The 19,452-nt window shown below is 48.7% G+C and overlaps 1 protein-coding gene across 1 annotated transcript in view; it reads left to right on the forward strand.

Annotated features, from left to right (window-relative positions):
- The first annotated feature begins 203 nt into the window (after nt 1–203).
- Nucleotides 204–19,452, forward strand: part of LOC130204379 (neural cell adhesion molecule 2-like) — a 184,883-nt gene continuing 165,634 nt past the window's right edge. Inside the window, exon 1 of the mRNA XM_056431091.1 lies at nt 204–342. Within this exon, the coding sequence (XP_056287066.1) occupies nt 216–342 (127 nt within the window). The 5' untranslated portion in view covers nt 204–215. The remainder of the gene's footprint in view (nt 343–19,452) is intronic.

Raw genomic sequence — 19,452 nt, forward strand, 5'->3', positions numbered from 1 at the left:
TGCTTTCTTGTCTGCTTTTCATGGAGAGAGAAGGGATGCTGCTGGAGTGAGTGTGTGTGTGTGTGTGTGTGTGTGTGTGTGTGTGTGAATGGGGTGGGAGGGGGGCTTCAGCGCAGCGCAAGCGCTGTGGACGAGCGTCGAGCGGGAGCGCGCTTATAGAAAGGGAAGGGAAGGAGCGGAGGCAGATCAGTCGCCAGCGGAGCTCAAGACGGCGGATGAACGGAGCCGAGCGCGTGTGTCGCCCTTGTCGTTCTTTACCGCCGCTGAACGCCGCGTCCGGAAGCCCCAACATGATGCTCACACTCCTCCTTCTCCTCGGGGTGCTCGTCTGCGGCGGCCAAGGTAGGGACGCGCGTGGAACCCCCCCCCCCCCCCCCCGTTTTGAGCCGGGTTGACTTTGTGGACAAGTTGAGTGTATTTGCCATCGTGATCTGCAGCAGAGAGAGAGAGAGAGAGAGAGAGAGAGAGAGAGAGAGAGAGAGAGAGAGAGAGAGAGAGAGAGAGAGAGAGAGAGAGAGAGAGAGAGAGAGAGAGAGAGAGAGAGAGAGAGAGAGAGAGAGAGAGAGAGAGAGAGAGAGAGAGAGAGAGAGAGAGAGAGAGCTGTCTTGTTTAACTGGACGTTGGTTTGTAGTTGGAGCACGTCTTGCAGGTCCCTTTTGTGGTCCCTTTTTTGTGTGGAGTGGGTGAGCTGTTGTGCGATACGCTCTGCCCCCGGACAACATAAAAAAACAGTGTTCTTCATCATTTGACGTATGGCTTTTATTTATTTACTATTTTATCTTTTAAAAGCAGCGTTTGTTTAGGTATGTGTGTGTGCATTGCATTTGCATAGAGCTGCATTAATTGTAAACATGACGCAGCCCAACTTCACCATCCTCCTCCATGGAGAACCTCTCTTCCATACGCTGGATCCTTCGGGCTTGGCCCGCCGCCTTACCGGCTCTCTCCCGCGCTCCAGCCCTCACTCGAGACCACAATACTCTATTTCCACGGCGAGGCATCCTCCTCCGGTGTCTGCGGCTCGTGAGAATAACGACGGGGCTCCTTTGCGGAAAGTTTTGGGAATATGAGCCGCATCGGTGAGACGGTGACACCTCGCCGTTAATTGCGCTTCAACTGATCCGGATGAGTGGTGATTGTCGCTGCGCGCGCGCGCGCGCCTGTGTGTGTGTGTGTGTATGTGCACGCGCCCAGGGAAATGAAGATGTTACCTGAGTGAGTGTTGCTGGAGGGGCACAGATTGAAAGCGCGTGCCCACGCACTCCTTCTCCATATGCTTCCTATATCTGCGTCCTGTGGTCAGCGAGGCGCGTCACCGCGCGGCGCGCACTCCTCCTCATCCTCCTCCTCCTCCTGTAGCTTCCAATTCACCCGTGATCCATTTATAGAGGCGACAAAAACGAGAAAAAAGATTCGCGGGCATCATGTGATGACGGTGTCTCTTTCAGTGTGCACGCGTTAGAGGTTTCTGCTGCGACAAGTTAATGAGCATCGAAGGTATTATCCCCCCTCCCCCCTCCTTCCCACCTTCCCACCTGATACAAGACAGCAAGAGTTTTTTGGATGGACGTTATTCTTTCTAAATGTTGTTTTGCAGTGCGGCCACACTGGGCTGCTGGTGCACAACGGCAGGGGGGGATAGAGCGCTGCACCGCGGTACCAAGAGTGGAGCCGGCGGCCACTGGTCGTGCACGCGTGTTACATTACATTACATGACATGTCATTTAGCAGACGCTTTTATCCAAAGCGACGTACAATAAGTTCATTCAACCTAGAGTACAAACTAAGAACAACAACAATACAGAAAGTAACATTTCCTTAACACAGTCAAACTACAAAAGTACCATAATAAGAGCCATATAAGTGCCACTGACGTGCTAATCTGTGTTTTAATCCAGATATAGTCGGAAAATGTGTGTTTTTAGTTTCCGGGTGAAGATGAAGAGACTTCCTGCTGTCCTGATGTCAGTGGGGAGCTCGTTCCACCACTGAGGAGCCAGGACAGCAACCAGTCAGGAGTCACACGTGTTGCAGCTCTTCAGGTGTCAAAGCGTGTGTGTGTGTGTGTGTGTGTGTGTAGACTCTGAGAAGGCTTCAAAGGGTCCTCAAGCAAAAGTGAAGAATCATAGATACTTTTGTCATCATATGCGACACATGATTCCCGCTCGAGGAGCTGTTCACATGACAGTGATTTTTAATCTCGGGTTCCTCTGACACGATGCACGGTTTGGACTTTGCACTGAGGGAAGTGGAACGTGTGTTAAACTACAAACCAGGAGCACTCATTGATGTTCTGGGATCAAAGTACACATGTTCTTTTATTTTGTTTTAGTCGCAGTGGTCTGTGGCATGAAATCAGCAGCAGACCATAATAGATGTTAAGCATATACATTAAGATGCTTTGTGGCACAGTCGGATCATCATTAGCATTCTGAAAGGACTTTAGCTTATTGGCAGTTTCATGTTCCCACCGTTTCAATCAATAAAAGCGCTGAACCGGCTGTTATGTTGAAGAGGAGGAGGAGGAGGAGGAGGACGGTACATCCATAGCATCATATACTTGTATTTTCCTTTCATTATTTCGCTTAATCCCAGTGAGGTAAAACAAAGAGGCCATTCTCTCCGTAAATCCCCAACTGGAATATCCATTGCTCTGCAACTTTCCCTTTGTTGCAGCGCTGTTGCATCACCCGACCGATTCACATCCATATCGTGTGTTTTTTTCACGACGGCAAAGTCCACACAAATGGAGCCATTAGACGGCGAACCCGCCGAAGGGTACGTTCTGGAGGAGGATGTTCACTTCCCACCGTCGGGCCTTTGAAGCAGTCTGAGGTTTCTACTCCACCGATTCATGGAGTCACCGAGGTGCCCTGTGTTCTGGCCTCTCTGGCTCCTGGAAGAAAGACGAAAAAAACAAAAAACATTTTCTTTTTGAAAGCCCAAGCTCATCGTCTCTCCGGCACCCTTGAAAGTTTATGTATTTGGCTTTTTCCGACGCTCAGTACGATGAATTATATGCTCGCTTGGGCTCACCCGGGACTTGCCAATGTGACGATAAGTGGTGCAATTAAGATATTCCGCTGTATCTCCGGGGGGGGGGGGGGGCTCCTGTGTTTAAACGTCTCTCATTGCGCACAGAGCCGGCGCTCAAAGCACGCTAACATCCTGTTCTTCTGGTTTGTGTACACACTCCACGGAACACGGACGCCGTACGCCAGCCTCGCTCCGCTGTTTTTTTTCGGCGAGGGATGTCGGATAGACCGACATCCCTCGCCGCTGCTGATGCCGCGTAGAATCCGTAATGACGCGCAGCAAGCAGTCACAAACCCCTGGCAAAGAGTACGCAAAGCTGTTCACAAAGGAAATGGCCCTCGTCCCCGGTCCTGCGAGGTGAAATTGATTGCATGACTTGATTAATAGACTGGGACAGGGAGCCTACATATGGAGACGCCGGTGTGTATATATATGAAAATGGAATCGGCCCCTCGAGGCAGCGGCATATGAGAAATCAATTTAAGGAACGACTGGAGTCAGCAGGCCCCCTGACTTGTACAAAGGGCAATCTCGGTGTTATGGATATGCTATTTATTTGCCAGCGAGGTTTTGATTTCTCATGTGTGCCCTTTCGCGCTCAATCCGCCGAGTCCGGGGCCTCGCCGTTGGATTTGTACTCGTGCGGGAGAGTGTTGTGTTCTCAACACCTGGATCAGAGGAGCAAAGCCCTGCATCGGGTCTGCCGGCTTGTTTGTCATGGGATGGCAGAACCGACTGGGAGGGAAGGAGAAGTCGTCGTTGAGATCAAATGGTCCAGTCCGTTTTCAACCTCAGAGACCCGAGATGTGTTTAATTATGAAGGCCTGGGCTGTGAGACCCAACCTTGCAGCTCCAGGAGGTTCATGTGCATCCTTCTTGTAGAACTATTATCATTTATGCATAAGCGTAGACGGATTACTGAATTGCCTGGACGAGAGCCTCCGATGTGGAAAGAGACACATAAGGACCACGAAGACGCACAAGACGACCGCAAAGAGACCAAATAGACACTCAAAATGCCCACAGAGATTCAAAATGACGACAAAGAGACTCAAATGAGAACCAAGAGACATAAACAACAACAAAGACACACAAAACAACTCCAAAAAAGGCCCAAAAGGACTACAGCGACGACGACTTGCCTGTGCCCAGGGGTTCATTGTCTCTCAATTCGTTCATGGAAAGATGTACTTCGTTAGAAGGGTTCAGAGGTCAGCCTCCGATCTGCCTTGCTCAAGGGTAGCTCGCCAGGCATTGTGTCCAAGCTGTGCAGTGATCACCTGATTTGACAGGATGAGCACCAGGGATTAAGAGACGCATATTCATAGCTACAGGAAGACGGATGTGACTTCCGCAGCAGAAAGCTCCACTGGGGGAATGCTTGGCGTTTGGTTTTGAGGAAAGTGTCAGTTTTTTGGCGATGGATGGTGGAAGAAAAAAAAAGAGCAGCATGTACAATAAATGCCCTCCGTCGACCCATTTGCACTCAAATTACCCATCATTGTCGTGGAAGTGACTAATGTTCCCCGCGGGGAGTCTCTCCCAGAAACCAGGAGCCAAGACGTCGTGGATGCGCCGAGCGGTCGGGGGGCCTCGGCTCGGCGGCGCTCTCCGCGTTCCGTATCCCGGAAAGAGGGGAATTGGGAAAGGAGGGGGCGCGAGCAGCGAGAGGATTTGTGATTCGGAGAGAGGAAGAGATTATTTTGTAAAAAATTGAAGCGAATCTGATTGCGTCTCGTTAAATTGCATTGCTCGAGAATCGAATGGAACTCTACGGAGTCGCCCTGTGCCAACGTTAATAAACATGTAATTGAATCCTGTCGATGGAATCAAATGAGGCCCGACTGACGTGATTGGAGGGGACAGCTGCTGCTTGTTGCCCGTGTGCTCCTGTGGGTCCGTCCACTGTTCTTACATCGGGGGTTTGGTCGGGGCCCTTTGCCGCCTGCCCGTGCCGGTCTGAACGGCGCTCTAACTAGCGGGCTGACGGGCGAAGAGCCGGGTCGCCATGGCGACGACAGAATCAGTGACACTGGCTGACTGACAGATGGACGAAGGGAACGCCGTCACGTGGTCTTCCTCTCCCATCGCTCACTTTTATTTCATGGCACGCTAACACACACACACACACATACACACACACACTGGGACTTACTTTTTGGGTTTCGGGCACCGGCAGGCATGATTAAGGGAAGAGCAGAGGGATGAGAGAAATGAGAGCTGGAGGACCACTCCAGGTTTTGGGCTGAGTGACCCACTTAGAGCGTATTAAGCACTCCAGATGCCACCTAGAGACCCCCCCCCCCCCTTCGTGATTGGGCCCGGGCGCCAAATGAAGCCTTTGCATCACAGTGGGCCGTAAGAATGGAGGCAACATTACCCGTACACAAACAACATGAAACCGGCGGCATGGATGTGATTTTTTTTATGAGGGAAAAATAATATATCTCCAGTGTGAAACATCAGTGAATTGAGTGGCTTTGCTTCACCTTCCTGATATCAAGTCTTCCTTCATTCCTACATTTAAATGCAATCACTCTTTAGCAAAAGCAGACGTGTCTTGCAGAGTTGAGCATGTAAATAGTGTTTGGAAACCTCTGGATTTCTTCCCTCTCCTGTCTACAGTGGCAGTGATTCATCTGCAGGTGGCTCACGTGTTACGGCCGTTAAAGTCACGTCGGGAGTATTTCCAATGTCACATAATCTATTAAAAAGGAGAATGTATGTTTTCCATGCTCATAAAGGACCCTGAAGCCGAAGAAGACTCGTCTCTCTCTTCTATTGATGTCTCGATGGTCAGGCACTGGGATTATTTTCATTTAGCACGAAGCGCGTCGACGTTTCGGTCTTGAATAATCGTCCTTTAACGAGCACACGCCGTGTAGCGGGTCCAGGATTCTAAACTCTTTTAAAGTAGAGAACGGTAATATATTCAATTTGTAGTAAATGGGCTTTGAGCATGCATCAACTTGGGCATGGTGATTATGTGTGCTTACGAGTGCATGTGTTATGTATCCCTGTTTATTGTCTCAATGTGCTCATACGTCCATTATGTAAATGCTCCAATTTGGCTGCCGGAGGCGAGGACCATCATTATAATTGCCGATAGTCCTAAATTGGTCTTTTTTTACATGAAAGAAAAAATCGTTGATTCTTTTTTTTAAATGTTACTTTATGATTATGTTGTAAAGTCATGTGCACACTGACGACAGCTTTTGGAAACGCAACTTCTCGGGGGCCCTATTGTCCAGAATAAAGCCCAGATTGCAAAAGAGGAGACCAGAACTCTACGGGAACAACATTGGGATGCATGAATTGTGACGGGGTGCAGACATTGTTACAGCAAGAGGCTGCACAGCCGGAATGATGAAACCTCAACATTAAAATGACTTTTTCATGGCGCGCTGCAGCAGGTGCCCACTGACACTGTAACACCCTGTTCTGTTTCTCCTGTGTTCCGTGTCTCCTATGTCTCCTCTGTGTCTTCTCTGTCTTAATTGTTTAATTCCCTGCACCTGCCCTCAGCCACTCTTGTCTCGTTACTGTCTGATGTCGTACACCTGTGTTTCCCCCCCTATATATGGTCAGTCTTTCCCTTGTCTGCTGTCGGATTGTCGTCTCTAGTTCCGTGTCTTTTCCCCGTCGTCCTGTCTGTCGTATCTGACCCTGCCTGACTGCCTGCCCTGACCGACGATTCTTCTGCCTGCCCCTTTTGGACCTTGTTTTTTTGTAAACTGTTTTGCCTCATTAAAGAGTGCTTTTTTGTTATTTATATTGCGTCCAGCCTGTCTCTCTGTGCCTGAGCCTCACCCCGTCACAAAGACCTGACAGACAGATGGGATTTGGACTTTAAAGCAGGCAGTGGCACGGACACAGACGGCGTGACAGCAAGAGGAAGCTGCCTGACAGAGTAACAGACAGGTGGATGTGTAAACGTTGATGCGCACATAATGAAGAGGAGCCTCCTATTGACAGCCAAATAACAATATTTACCACACCCCCCTGCCTACTGGATGTCTCCGTGGTCCATCACAGTGACTGCGAAAGGACCTCATGCTAATTGTAGCCGTGCTGTCCTGCAGACACTGAGAAGCTCTCTGTGTGTGTCTGTGTGTAAACTGTGTGTAAAGGAACCTGAATAATTCAGCTTTGTAGTGAACCTAAACATCCATTTCAAAATGCCTCCCAGTACCACAAAAAAAAAAGCGTTCCCCGTCAATTTTACTCATTATATTCTTCTTCTTCAAATAGTCCGTCTCTAAATCGAAATGTCGCCAATTTATTTCCCCGGCTGGTTCGTTCATGCAGTTTTGCACAAAATTTTATATTATCCAACGTGTGAGACCTTTCTTTAGAGTTTTTGTCCAGCATCTCAAAGCCTTTTGGAGGAAGAATCAAGTGTGTTTTTATATTGCAGCTGAAACTGATCCAGAGAGGTTGGGCTTAAAAACTGTTTACGGAAAAAAAACATTTGCACCACCCGATCCATTTAGTTAGCAGCTTTGGGAACCTTCCATCACATCATCTCTGAGAAGAGTTTATACTAGATGGTTTCCTCTTGGAGGAATATGATATCTCTGCAGTTTTCTCAAGTCTTTGTGACTTCCTTTGTGATGTATGGAGTGGACAGGAGACGAGCGGCGGGATGACGAAGAGCTCAAGCTGCAGACCTTGTGATTACATGGTCAGCATCCTATACCCCAGGGCCACTAAGGACACACCTGTTCGGACCTCGGCTAATAACATCAGCAGCTCCAATAAATAAAACGAGCTCGACAGTCGAGTGGAAGTGAAACCCGTCCCGCCTCTCCGTTGGCTTTGTATTCTTCACGCTGCTGGCCTTGCAGTCCGAGCCTCCCTCGGGGCGTACGCTATTCGATTATCTCGTGCCGTATTGTATCCATCATATATTCCCTTGTATCCATTCAGGCTGGGGGGGAGGTATCGGGGGGGGGGGGGGGGTCTACTTAATGAAGCCAAACGGTGATTGATGGACTCTCTGGAAGTGAATCGCCGTGCGTTCCTGTTGCGGAGACCGGCTGCCAATCACGCCTCATAGTCTCTTTAAAAAGAGTAGATGCCCCCCCCCCCCCGGGTACTCTCCATCACGACGATGACTTCAGGTCGTGCCGTGTCCTGCGAGAGATCCGTTCTGCTCGGAAGAGACCATCTCGAAAAAGGGTGCCGTCTTCTCGGATACCTTTCGGCCGTGGCCAATGTCCTTGTTTATGGGAGGCAAGTACTCGATGAGGAAAAAAGGAATCTCCCAATTCAATTCAATTCAGTTTATTTGTATAGCCCAATTTCACAAATTACAAATTTGTCTCAGAGTGCTTTACAATCTGTACACATAGACATCCCTGCCCCAAAACCTCACATCGGACCAGGAAAAACTCCCAAATAAATGCGACGTGGGCCCTGCTTCCTTTTGTTTCCATCTCTCCTCGCTTGACTCGCCTCCTCTCCTCGCCTCCTCCCCCTTTCATTTCCTTCATCTTTTCATGTGCTCCGGTCTCGCCGAGGCTCAGATGGAAGATCTCCGTTTCCGCCCGACGTGGGAAGCCTCTCTCGTGCGCGATGCGACGCGTGGAGCTCGTGATGTTCGTTGTTCTGCCCGCACGGGATACTTTGTTGTCGAGGTGAAGCCGTTTTCGGGGTTGTTCTCTGCCGAGCGCGTCGTTATCTCTCAGAGTGATTACGATCGTCTCGCGGCAGACCGACTGAAGGCGTTGTTTTTAATTACTTTGTGCAGACGCACAACTTCCAGTCGTTCGGCGCTGGCCTACTCCCAATGTGGGCACCCTGGGACCGCTGTGGCCCCGCCCACCGGATCCCGAGGACGTGTGTGCGCCTCCCTGGGAATACACAAAGGATTCCTCAATAATTAAAGACGCCGTCTTATCTTGACTTTGTTGTTTTTGTCGGGTTTTTTTTGCTGACGTGCACACACTCCCAGTCCTCCTTCGCCTCTTTTTAAATATGAGGGACTCGGCTGAGGATATTTTTGGAAAGACTTCACCTTCCTACCTACGGGAACTTTGTTTTTCTTCATTTTGGCCTCCGCGCTCACTTCCTGCCTTCGTCACCCCCACCTTTTGCGGGGGGGGGGGGGGGGGTATATCAGAATCAGAATCAGAATCAGAAACAGGTTTATTGCCAAAGAATGTTTTCACAAACAAACAAGGATTTTTTTTTGGCGGAAGGTGCAAGATTCGCGCACCAAGACACTGAGGCGCCGTCCGCGGCGCCATCTTGGAAAGGGTGGATGAAAGATTACAGCATAACATGAGGGAAGAGAGGCGAGAAAAAGAAAAAGCCACCCCCCGACTATGCCCCTAGAGGGGTACAGTGTGGGAGCAGGAGAAACAAAAAACACCATTGCACATAAGCACATACATCTTAGACATGACTTGCAACGAGTAGGAAGGGGGGAGGGGAGGTAATCCAAAGACTGGGCGATAGCCCCGTCATTGGGGGCAGAAGGTAACCAGCACCGACAAGCAGCGAGCCCGGTCCTGCCCCAGCACGGCGCCGGACGCAGACCCCGTCCTGTCACCCTGGGGGGGCAAAGCAGGCGAAGGCGTGGGATGGGGGGGGGGGGGGTAGTGAGTGCATTTCAGTGTATTGGTTGTGTGTGAGTGGCCTGATGTATCGTCCTCCCCCAGTCCACAACAGACAAAGTTCCCAGACCGCAAGATGGTCGTTGCCATGGAGATGGCCTTGAAGGGTCCTGGGGAGAAAACAACCACAGGTGTCTGTGGATAGGGGGAAGGGAATGAGAGAGTCTCGCTTCAGTGATCTTCGGGGGAGTTGTTGTTCCAGTCACGGCCTTGGCCAAGGCCCGTCCTGGTAGAGGGAGCCGAAAGCAGATAAGATTGGGATTGTTTGGTCTTCCAGTAGCTGCATTTTCAATTTTGCGCACCTACTATTCCTCCATTTTCCTCCCGTTTGCCAATAGGTTTTCAAATCGATCCAATTCATTTGCAGAGCCGTCAGCTTCTCCACGATGTTGTCATTCTGACGGTTTAATGCCAAAGTCTGAGTGCCAACAACTCTGCCCAACGCGTCAATCATGTCGGGCAGCCTTAGGGGGCTTTTAACGGCTGTCACCGTTTCCTTAATTTTCCGATAAGCCAGGGCAGCGCCAAATCCAAACAGCAGAAATCCTGTAATCAAAGTTCCGAATAGGTAGATGTCTTCTACGTCCTCCACGGAAAGGGCTGCTAGGCACAAGACACGCCACTTCCCCCACGCGTCCATCGTGTAACCAGCAACACACGTCCCGGCAGGACAGGCAGGTTCCCCCGAACCCGAGCTTCTCGTCGAGAAGATGGTGTCAATTGCGTTTAGGGACCAGTTGATTACGTCCATGGTTTTTAGTTCGAAGAGCGATGCGGAGAGAGTCTCTCAAGTATAGAGACAGACAAGACATGACGAGAGAAGCCAAGCAGGGAGGGGAAGGTCATGGGGAGGAAGGGGAGAGAAAAATGCGACCGCCTTCGTCGAGAGCCAAATCCAGATGCTCCAGGGCTCCGGTCTTGAGAGAGCCGTGTGATCTCCTGCGTGGCGCATTTGCAGCCAGCAGTTTCCTCGCTGATGGAGGCGGATGTCACGAGCACCGGGGAGACCGAGGCCTCGTCTCAGCATCCAGGAAAACAAAGTGTTCATGTATGACGCCGGATAGGGAGAGACGACAAAACAATCTGCGTACGGCTCATCAACAATTAGCGACCGGAAAGGGTTAATGGGCCATGAACAGAAACTCCTAACGAACTGTTTCTCTCTCTCAGCGATTCGGATATTTAGTTTGGATGAAACTAATCCACAAGCTGACGTCGCTGTCCGGTTGCTGTGAGCCGGATGAGATTTCCCCAGAGCACGGCGGATTGTAGCAACAGATTCGAGGATGTCGCTCCGAGAACCAGAGATCACTTTTATTACACGCTGCTTTTCATCCGCCCCGCAGAGACGGAACAAAATGATGGATCGTCTCCGGCGCTCGAGGCGAGAGCCGAAGACGAGGAGGAAGAGGGAAAAAAGCATCGCAATGCAGCTCCTCGGTCAATAAGCAACAAGAAGCTCGGCTGGAGGCTGCAAAGGGCGACGCGGCGTGGGCTGTGGCAGCTCTCTCTCTCTCTCTCTCTCTCTCTCCCCCCACGGCCCCCCCGAGCCACAAATTAATAGAGCGCTCCCACGTGATCGGGGAGTTTCATTTGGAGCCGTCACGGTACATAAAGCCCCCACAGAAATGAGGACCTCACTGAGGCCCCTCCCCCTCCCATCCCCCTGCGCTTACCCCAGGAGACCCCACATAACCTGTGTGATTGTTGCAGCGCCCACCGTCTCCCCCCCCTTCCTCTGTGGCGCTTCGTACAGATTGTAGGCACATCTGTAATTTGTCATTACGGCTCCAGAAAATAAACTGAAAGAGTCCTCGCTCTTCAAAAAAACCAACAAAAAAAACCTTTGCGTTTTAATTTGCGGTGACAAACGTGGAGGAGCGCTGCGCCCCCCCGGAGGCCCGTTTGTACTCTCATCATTATCCTTTTGCAATGCCTGAGATTAGACACGGCAAACACGTCTCTCACAGCGCCGCGCCTCCCGGCGAGGATTACCACGACGACTAACCACTCAGCTCGCCGGACACAAAACATACAGGATTCACGTTTAGTCACAAAGTGTTGATACAAAAAATAATTAAGCGGCACCCCGCCGTTACGTTGAACAATCGGCGCAATAGAGAGCTTTTTAAGAAATATTCACATGATAGCATTAAAGTGTATTTATTACAATGCCGATCACGTTTGAGGGTCTTCAGAAGCCTTTTTAATGCTGGGGGGGGGGGGGGGGGGGTGCGTGTGAATGCTCTGCACATGTATTCACTGAACCAGGAGGAGAGGCCGTCGTCCACCACATCTTAACAACTTTCAAATGGATTGCCTGCGCGGTTTACTGCGGACATTTATCCTTCCCTCTGGATGGATCGTTACACTTTATGCACGTTAGCATGCTGATGTTATTTCCCACAATGCCTGTCAACAACTCCCAATGTTGGGACGCGGTAGCGGTGAGTAAAAAAAGGGACAATTGTTGATTGTTGCTTTGTCTATTGAGCTCAGTGGAGAAGTTGTTTCTTCTATCCCAGTAAGACACTATGGAGCGGTGGAGTTAAACTTTCAATATCTACATCTCTCTAATTAAGAGAATAAAACATCTTCAAGACCAAACAACCCCAGAATTGACCTTGTTAAATAAAAATCTTCACTGTTTCTCAAGGCTCTAGAATCATCACATTGGGGTTTTACAAAGCATATATGCATAAGCAGTTATATGTCATGAAAAGGGAGAAAATGGGACTTTTGTCTTGCTCCCACTTGGAAGTTGTTTGCCAGCGATACTTTGCAGCGGCTTATTGATCCGTTGTCTGGGCAACTAGCAAAACCATTTAGCTTTTCTCTTTCTCTTTGATCCTCCTTCTGCCAAGAATCTAGTGAGCTTCATGAATACTGATCACTGCTCTCGGCCCGTCGAGGAATCCCAAGGTCGGGGAGAGCGATCCGGTGAAAACAGGAACAACACACACAGTTTGCCGCTCCAGTTCAAATTGAGTCGACGAGACAAAATGTGAGTGTCTGTTCTCAGCGTAGCCGACGGGGCATCAGCAGCATGCTCAGGATGTGCTAGAAGGTCCAGATATGTACATTATGAATGACATTACTTTGTACTGGGTTGAGTGTGACTGCTCCTCTTATGGATATTACTCTGTGTGTGTGTGTGTGTGTGTGTGCAGAGGATGTGAGCTGATTATGAAGCTCATAGGTCACCCGCCTGCACAGTCTGACACTACTTGTGTGTAAATCAAATCAGGGTTCTTGCAACGAGCTGCTAAAGTGGAAAATGAGTTATGCGGGGGCGATATATTGCAGCTCTGTGCGTTTGTTTGCGAGCGGATATTTATTTCAGGATTCTGCCTACTCTTTGATTTCCGCTGTTTTGAGTGGTTTTGCCCGCCTCTCTCTAGCTCCAAGGCTCGGAGTGACGATGCAGTGCATCCTCATATCTGTTTGCATCAGCACAACTATATGCAAAAAACTACACGTGCACACACCCACACAAACACACATACACACACTGAGGCGGAATCAAACGCACATTTTATGTGTCCCTGGGAGCCCCGGCGCGTCTCTCACTGCGGCCCACGCAAAGATGTTGAGAACATTAGTGGAAAAAAGTTTTAATTTAAAGTTCAACCAGGTCAGAAGAACATCAGACAAGTGGAGAGAGGGGGGGGGGGGGGCTCGAGCACTGAATCCAAATCAGGAGCTCCCGGCCAGACGGCTATTATCGTCCAATCATAATCACCTGGCGGGGACTCACTACTCCAATAGGTGATCACGAGGAGGCCCGATAGTCCATCAGCGGCACAGAGGGAGGGAGATGGCCATCTCTCTCTTCCTGGACGCCTGTGAGGACGGGAGTCCATCCGACTGGGAGTCCGTGTGAGAGAGAGAGAGAGAGAGAGAGAGGTGTGTGTGTGTGTGTGTGTGGGGGGGGGGGGGGGGGTTGGCTATCATCTGGAAAGAAGAAAAATCGGTTTTCTGCACAAAATCATGTGCTTTGACCTCGGGAATGAACTCGAGACACTGCGACTGACTGAGTGTGTGTGTGTGTGTGTGTGTGTGTGTGAGTGTGTAAACAAATGCGTGTTTGCCCGTTTGTCACAGGCGAAAGTCATGCACAACGGAGGGAGAGGGAGAACACAGACACTCGACTCTTTTAAGACTGGCCTAAAAACCTTTTTATTCAGAAAGGCGTTTATCACATTGAGTTGACTTTTATGACTTCAAATATTCCTTTTTTATGATAGTTTTAATTCTGTACTGGCTCTGTGGCACTCTGAGGTTCTTGGATGGAGAGTGCCTTACAAATGGAATCCAATATTATTATTATTAGATGAGCTACTACATCACACTTGTGTGTCTCATTTCTTGCTGAAATAGTTTGAGGAACTCTTTAAATGGTTGTTATTTTATTTAGTCTGTGAGCTGTCAACCAGTTGGTGGAATTACTGAGTTTTAATAAAAAACACCAGTAGATCAATACTGGAACAAATCGGGATCCAGAATTTACTACTCAATGAGACTGAGAGAAGAAGAAGAAGAGTTAAGTGGAGCCACAATCAGCAGTAAAAAACAACAACGTAAATAAACCTTCTAGTAAACACAACACAACAACCAATAATCTGTCAATAAACAAACGCATTATGTCATTCACAACCACCATATTGTGGGATGAGGCTACTTTTAATTCAGCTCAATAATAGAAACAAATCGTAATTCTTTTGCTGCTTCTCTCGTAAAAAAACAACATTTATTTTCTTTTTTTTCTCGGTCAAACCAAAAATAAAATGGTGTCACCGTTCCGCTAATTTAACCCTTGCCTCCCAGATGGAGCCTCCGTCCCAGTAGAGGTCTTCACGCGCTGACCGCCCGTCGTCTACACCCTGCGTTCATTTCCTCGTCCGGTCATGTCAGGAGGTAAACAACAACAACAACAACAACATTAATGAGTTCACTGCTCATCACGTCCTCTCGACACCCTTCACTCATGTTATTTCCTCCCGGAGGTCATATTATTGTTTTGTATTCCCTCGTCGTCATGAAAATAAATGAGAAATAATCTTGCATACATGCAATCTATATAACATCTACCACCCCACTGTAAGATTATATGAATGTGTAAATGGCCTAATTTGCAGTAGTTTAATATGGGAGTGAGACTGTGTGTGTGTGTGTGTGTGTTGGTGTGTGTGTGTCCTTCCTTCAGCCGTCAAATTGGTTGTACAGTATTTTTATGTGCATTAAAAGGATGTGGCTGATGGCTCTATTCGAGTTGATGGTGTGTGTGTGTGTGTGTGTGCGTGTGCATGGACCCACGTGAACAAGTGATTTATGGGCTGTTTTTAATCAGGCGCTAGAAAATGTTATTAGACAGCCTTCTCGCCTGCAAATGTGCCGGCCCCCATTGCACCCTGGGAAAAGCCTCTTGTAATTAGTTCTGGGAACTCACCTGTTACTGAGAGAGATTGAGGGAGGGAGGGAAGGAAGGAAGGACTTAGAGTACCAAGCAGACAGATACACACATGGAGAGGAGAGAGGGGAAGAGGTGAGGGGGGAATAAAAGGACCAGAGAGGAGGAGGAGGGTCTAGGTGGAGGAGGAAGGAAGAAGACGCTGACCTCAACACCACCCCAGCTGTGGGTTTGATGGTCTTCTAACACACTTAGCACCACCTGCCTGGCGTTCCCAGCATATATTATGGTCACCTGGAACATCTCCTCTCCGTCACTGATGATAACATATCGGCAGACATCGTTTGGAGAGAATTGCTTGCGTGCTTTCAAGCTCCGCAGAATAGTAACCCGACCCCGCTAATGTATTGTTCCATTGTTTATAGTTTGGAGGCGTTCAAGGGCTGTCGTTTATTAGTAACTTTAGGCCTGGAAACTGATCAATACCTCTGGAGAGGGAAGCAGCTGCTGCCGCTACTTGTGTCTCTTGCTGATTAATACTTTAATATCATTATTTATTATATATAAATACATATATATATGTATATATATATTTCACTGTGTCAAACATATAAGAAATATCAACTTTTTATTTATTTAAATATATATATATATATGTATATATTTCCTCCCCCACCCAGTATTTAACTAAGCAATACTGGGTGGGGGGATGCCAACATCATCATGTGACCTGTCTGCTCACTGAGCTCTGAGGAGCTGCTGGCCACAGTCTCCAGAGAGCACCGCCTTGACAGCCTGTCACTCCAGCCACACACACACACACACACACACACACACACACACACACACACACACACAAACACACACACGTCAGAAAAACTGAAATTGTCCGCACACCCGTATAGAATTTTAAATCTTTGCATATACAGTATATGCATTTGCACACACACACACACACACAGACATACATATAGACATACACACACACACACACACACACACACACACACACACACGCTCCTGGCAGGCCAGTGAAAATATTATGAAATATTCAGGAAGTCTCACTGTGGTCTGGGTTTTACTTGTCTTAGCTTTTCTTGCGCGTGTGTGTGTGTGTGTGTTTGTGTGTGTTTGTGCGTGAGTGTGTGTGTGTGTGTGTTTGTGTGCATGCTGGAATCCATTCCCACGTCTCCTCCTCTGAATGGAGATGCATTCAGTGTAAATGTTTGTGTTCCTGCTGTCACAGCTGTGTGTTAATGGATTTCGTGCTTACATATCACCGGTGTTTTCCTTCTAAATAACCGAGAAGACAAACCAGAGCCAGACGTTCGGTTTCTCTACCTCCGTCTTCCTCTTACAAGCGTTCTCTTCCTTTTCCTACGTAACAAATGCAGTTGATCTTTTTCCGACCTGACGTACAAGAGTTTTCCTCCGCCGACCTTTTCCTTTACATGCTTTAGAGCGGCGGTTCCCAAACCTTTTGTCTGTAGATTATATTAATAATATGGCGAGCCAAAAGCGGAACAATTCACATTAGGCCTCAGAATCTGTGAGTAAATGGACGATTTCCCCCACGCCTTTTATATTTTACTGAAAAAGGTCAACACCTAGAGCCTGATCGAGCCTCTCGGGGGTCCCACAGGGCTCTGCTCTCGGCCCCCGTCACTTTCTATTCATTCACCCTGTCGGAGAAGATATTTGATGAATGTATGATCTGAGGTGCCAGTGTAAGATGACCACATTTACATAAACTCATGTATAAAGCTACTGGCGGCTAACTTAGCTTAGCATACAGACGTGATGCAGCGGCGCCTCCTAAGTGATTAACTTTTTGTTTATTATCTCGTTTGTTGAAATCTGGACAAAGTGTGTAAAAACGTCACACGGCTGCTTTCATGGGGGTTTGGTGCCAGACTATTTCTTGGCCGGGACCAGTAACTTCCTGGAATCTCCAAGTGGTTCTTGGCAGCAAATGTTTTTGTTTTAATTAAATTGTCGTATTTTCCACTTTATGTACATACTCGTATGAACAGGGCCAGCAGGAACAATAAGAATTTCCCTATTTTTAATCCTTTGGGTGAAATTAAATCTACTATTAGAGGGAAAAAAGAGGACGCCCTAATGAGGAGCGTTGCAATAAATCTGCATTTAAGTAATTTCTACCTGTTTTTATTTTTCCTTTGGTGCAGCGTGTGTATCCCCCCCCCCCCCCCCCCCGATAATGATGCAAAATAAGTTTAAACTCCGTCTCCCGTAATGTCGCTTTGCCATAAGCGGGGCTGATTTTCTTAATTCCTCAAAAGTTGCCATTTAAAAAAAAAAATACACCACGCATTTATCAATTTAACCTTTTTCGTTGTTGTTTGTTGCCAACACTCACCTGGAGCGTGTTGCCGGGTAGAGAACACGCCTGGTGTGGAGGATGTGGAGTAATGGGATTACACTGATCTACTATAAAAATGGGAACTGGAATAATCTCTGCTGCTGTGCAAATAGCTCAGTAATCACATAAGTAGTCGGATTAGAGATGGGAACGCGATGAAGGGGGATATTTAGCGACATGGAATAACACCGTCGACTGTTATAGATGATGTCGACTGGATCGTGATGTAATAGAAGCAAGCGCGATGCACCTGGAGTCTAAATTGTTCCTTTTCGGACTCCAAGGCCGCTTGTACCCGCGTGAACTTGCATCTTGCGTTGATCCCCGTTGCCTCCGACGCAGCAGATGGAGCGCCACCGTCCATTAGTGCTTATGATGCAATGTGCGAGACCCCCCCCCCATCCTCAAAGACGGAGTGATGGCCGAACACGGCCCCTCCGTCCCGAACACATGTCGAGTCGCGCTCATTAGGCCCGCCGTTCTGAGAGGTCCATAGATCACGGCCATCTGGATCGCTACTGGTGCTGCACAGCTCTCAAACCCCCCCCCCCCGAATTCAACCCCCCTCCTGTAATGCTGGCAAACAGCCAATCAGATAGCCGACCCCGGAGCGGCGCGTCATGGCCGAGTTGGGAGCAGCAGAACAGACGACCGCCATTAAAAGTTCTCCTAAAGAGAGCCGGTGACACTCGGGTTGGACTCCAGTCCTCCCGCCGCCGATGGAGGAGCTGCAGATGCTGATTCTTAATCACAGACTGATGTCATTTGCAAAAGGCTAATACGGTTTTCCTCCGGCACACATTGGGGTTGCCCCGCCTCATTTAACGCACATTGTTTGGCTGTTGTTAAAAGCGATGACATAATCCCCCTCAGGGACCGTCACTGCATTGGTTTTTCAATCGGGCTCGACGTGTTTCTTCGAATCTATTTTGAGTCCTTCAGACGTCGCCAAGTTGAGTCCTTTGAGGACCAATGCAACGTTCTTGGTTTAGAATTTGTTTCCAAAAGTGATCGTGAGTTTTTTTTTTGCTCAAGTCAGACTTTATTTTGATGGCGCTCCTAAAAAAGAGAATTGTGGAATTCGTACTCGTCTGTAAAAAGAAGAAATGGTGTGTGAATTCTGATGAATCGCGTACAGTGAGGCGGCGGCGGCGGTGGGCAAAGACGCTAATTCAACCGTCGGTCTTCCAGTTGCATCGTGGGTAATGTCGGTCCTGACACATGTCTGCACAACATCAACACGCAGCTTGGGAAGACATTATTATAGATGTGGCTTTAAAAGCTAGAATACAAAATATGTTTTGAGCCTTTCTGATTCATCCGCATGACCTAAAAACATTAATTTGCATGTGTGTGTGTGTGTTTTAAATGCATATTCAGATGAACACCTGTGGCTCTCACCGAGCATGAAATGGCTTCTATGCCTCGCGCCCAGACTCGGCTCTGGTGTTTGTGCTCTGCATGTTTCACTGGGCCGACAGAGCGACCTCATTCAGCCTCGATGCGTCTTGCCCAGCAAGATTTCCGCTTTAAGATTGTGTGAAAAGGCGACGATGAGATGAAAATCCTTCCTCGATGTGACACAGCTTGAGCGTCCCGAGACAGAGTGAACCCTGGGAAAGGAGGAAGAGATGAGGCAGACGGATACCTCTTCAGCCGCGAGCAAATCCCCTCCGTCCTCCACCGCCGCCGCCGCCCTCTACTCGGGGGAAATCACCGGCGGCGTGAGAGAGAGGAGAGATGTTGTTGTCTTTTCTCTCAAATCCCTGCTTTCCCTCCACCTGTGCCCTCCTCGGCGCCATAATAATACGCTCCATCTGCCCTAATCCAACTTTTCCCCTCTTCCTCTCCTCTCGTGGATTATCCTCTTCTCCTCCATCCTCGCCTTTTTTTTGGTCTCTTCTCTCCCTCTGTCACATCCTCATCGCGCCTTCGTGATTATCCTCCCTCCACCCTCCCATCTGCTCTTCCCCTCTTCTTCTCCCTCCACCGACAGCGGGCTC

Source organism: Pseudoliparis swirei, chromosome 14, assembly GCF_029220125.1.
Source record: "Pseudoliparis swirei isolate HS2019 ecotype Mariana Trench chromosome 14, NWPU_hadal_v1, whole genome shotgun sequence".
Taxonomy (NCBI): domain Eukaryota; kingdom Metazoa; phylum Chordata; class Actinopteri; order Perciformes; family Liparidae; genus Pseudoliparis; species Pseudoliparis swirei.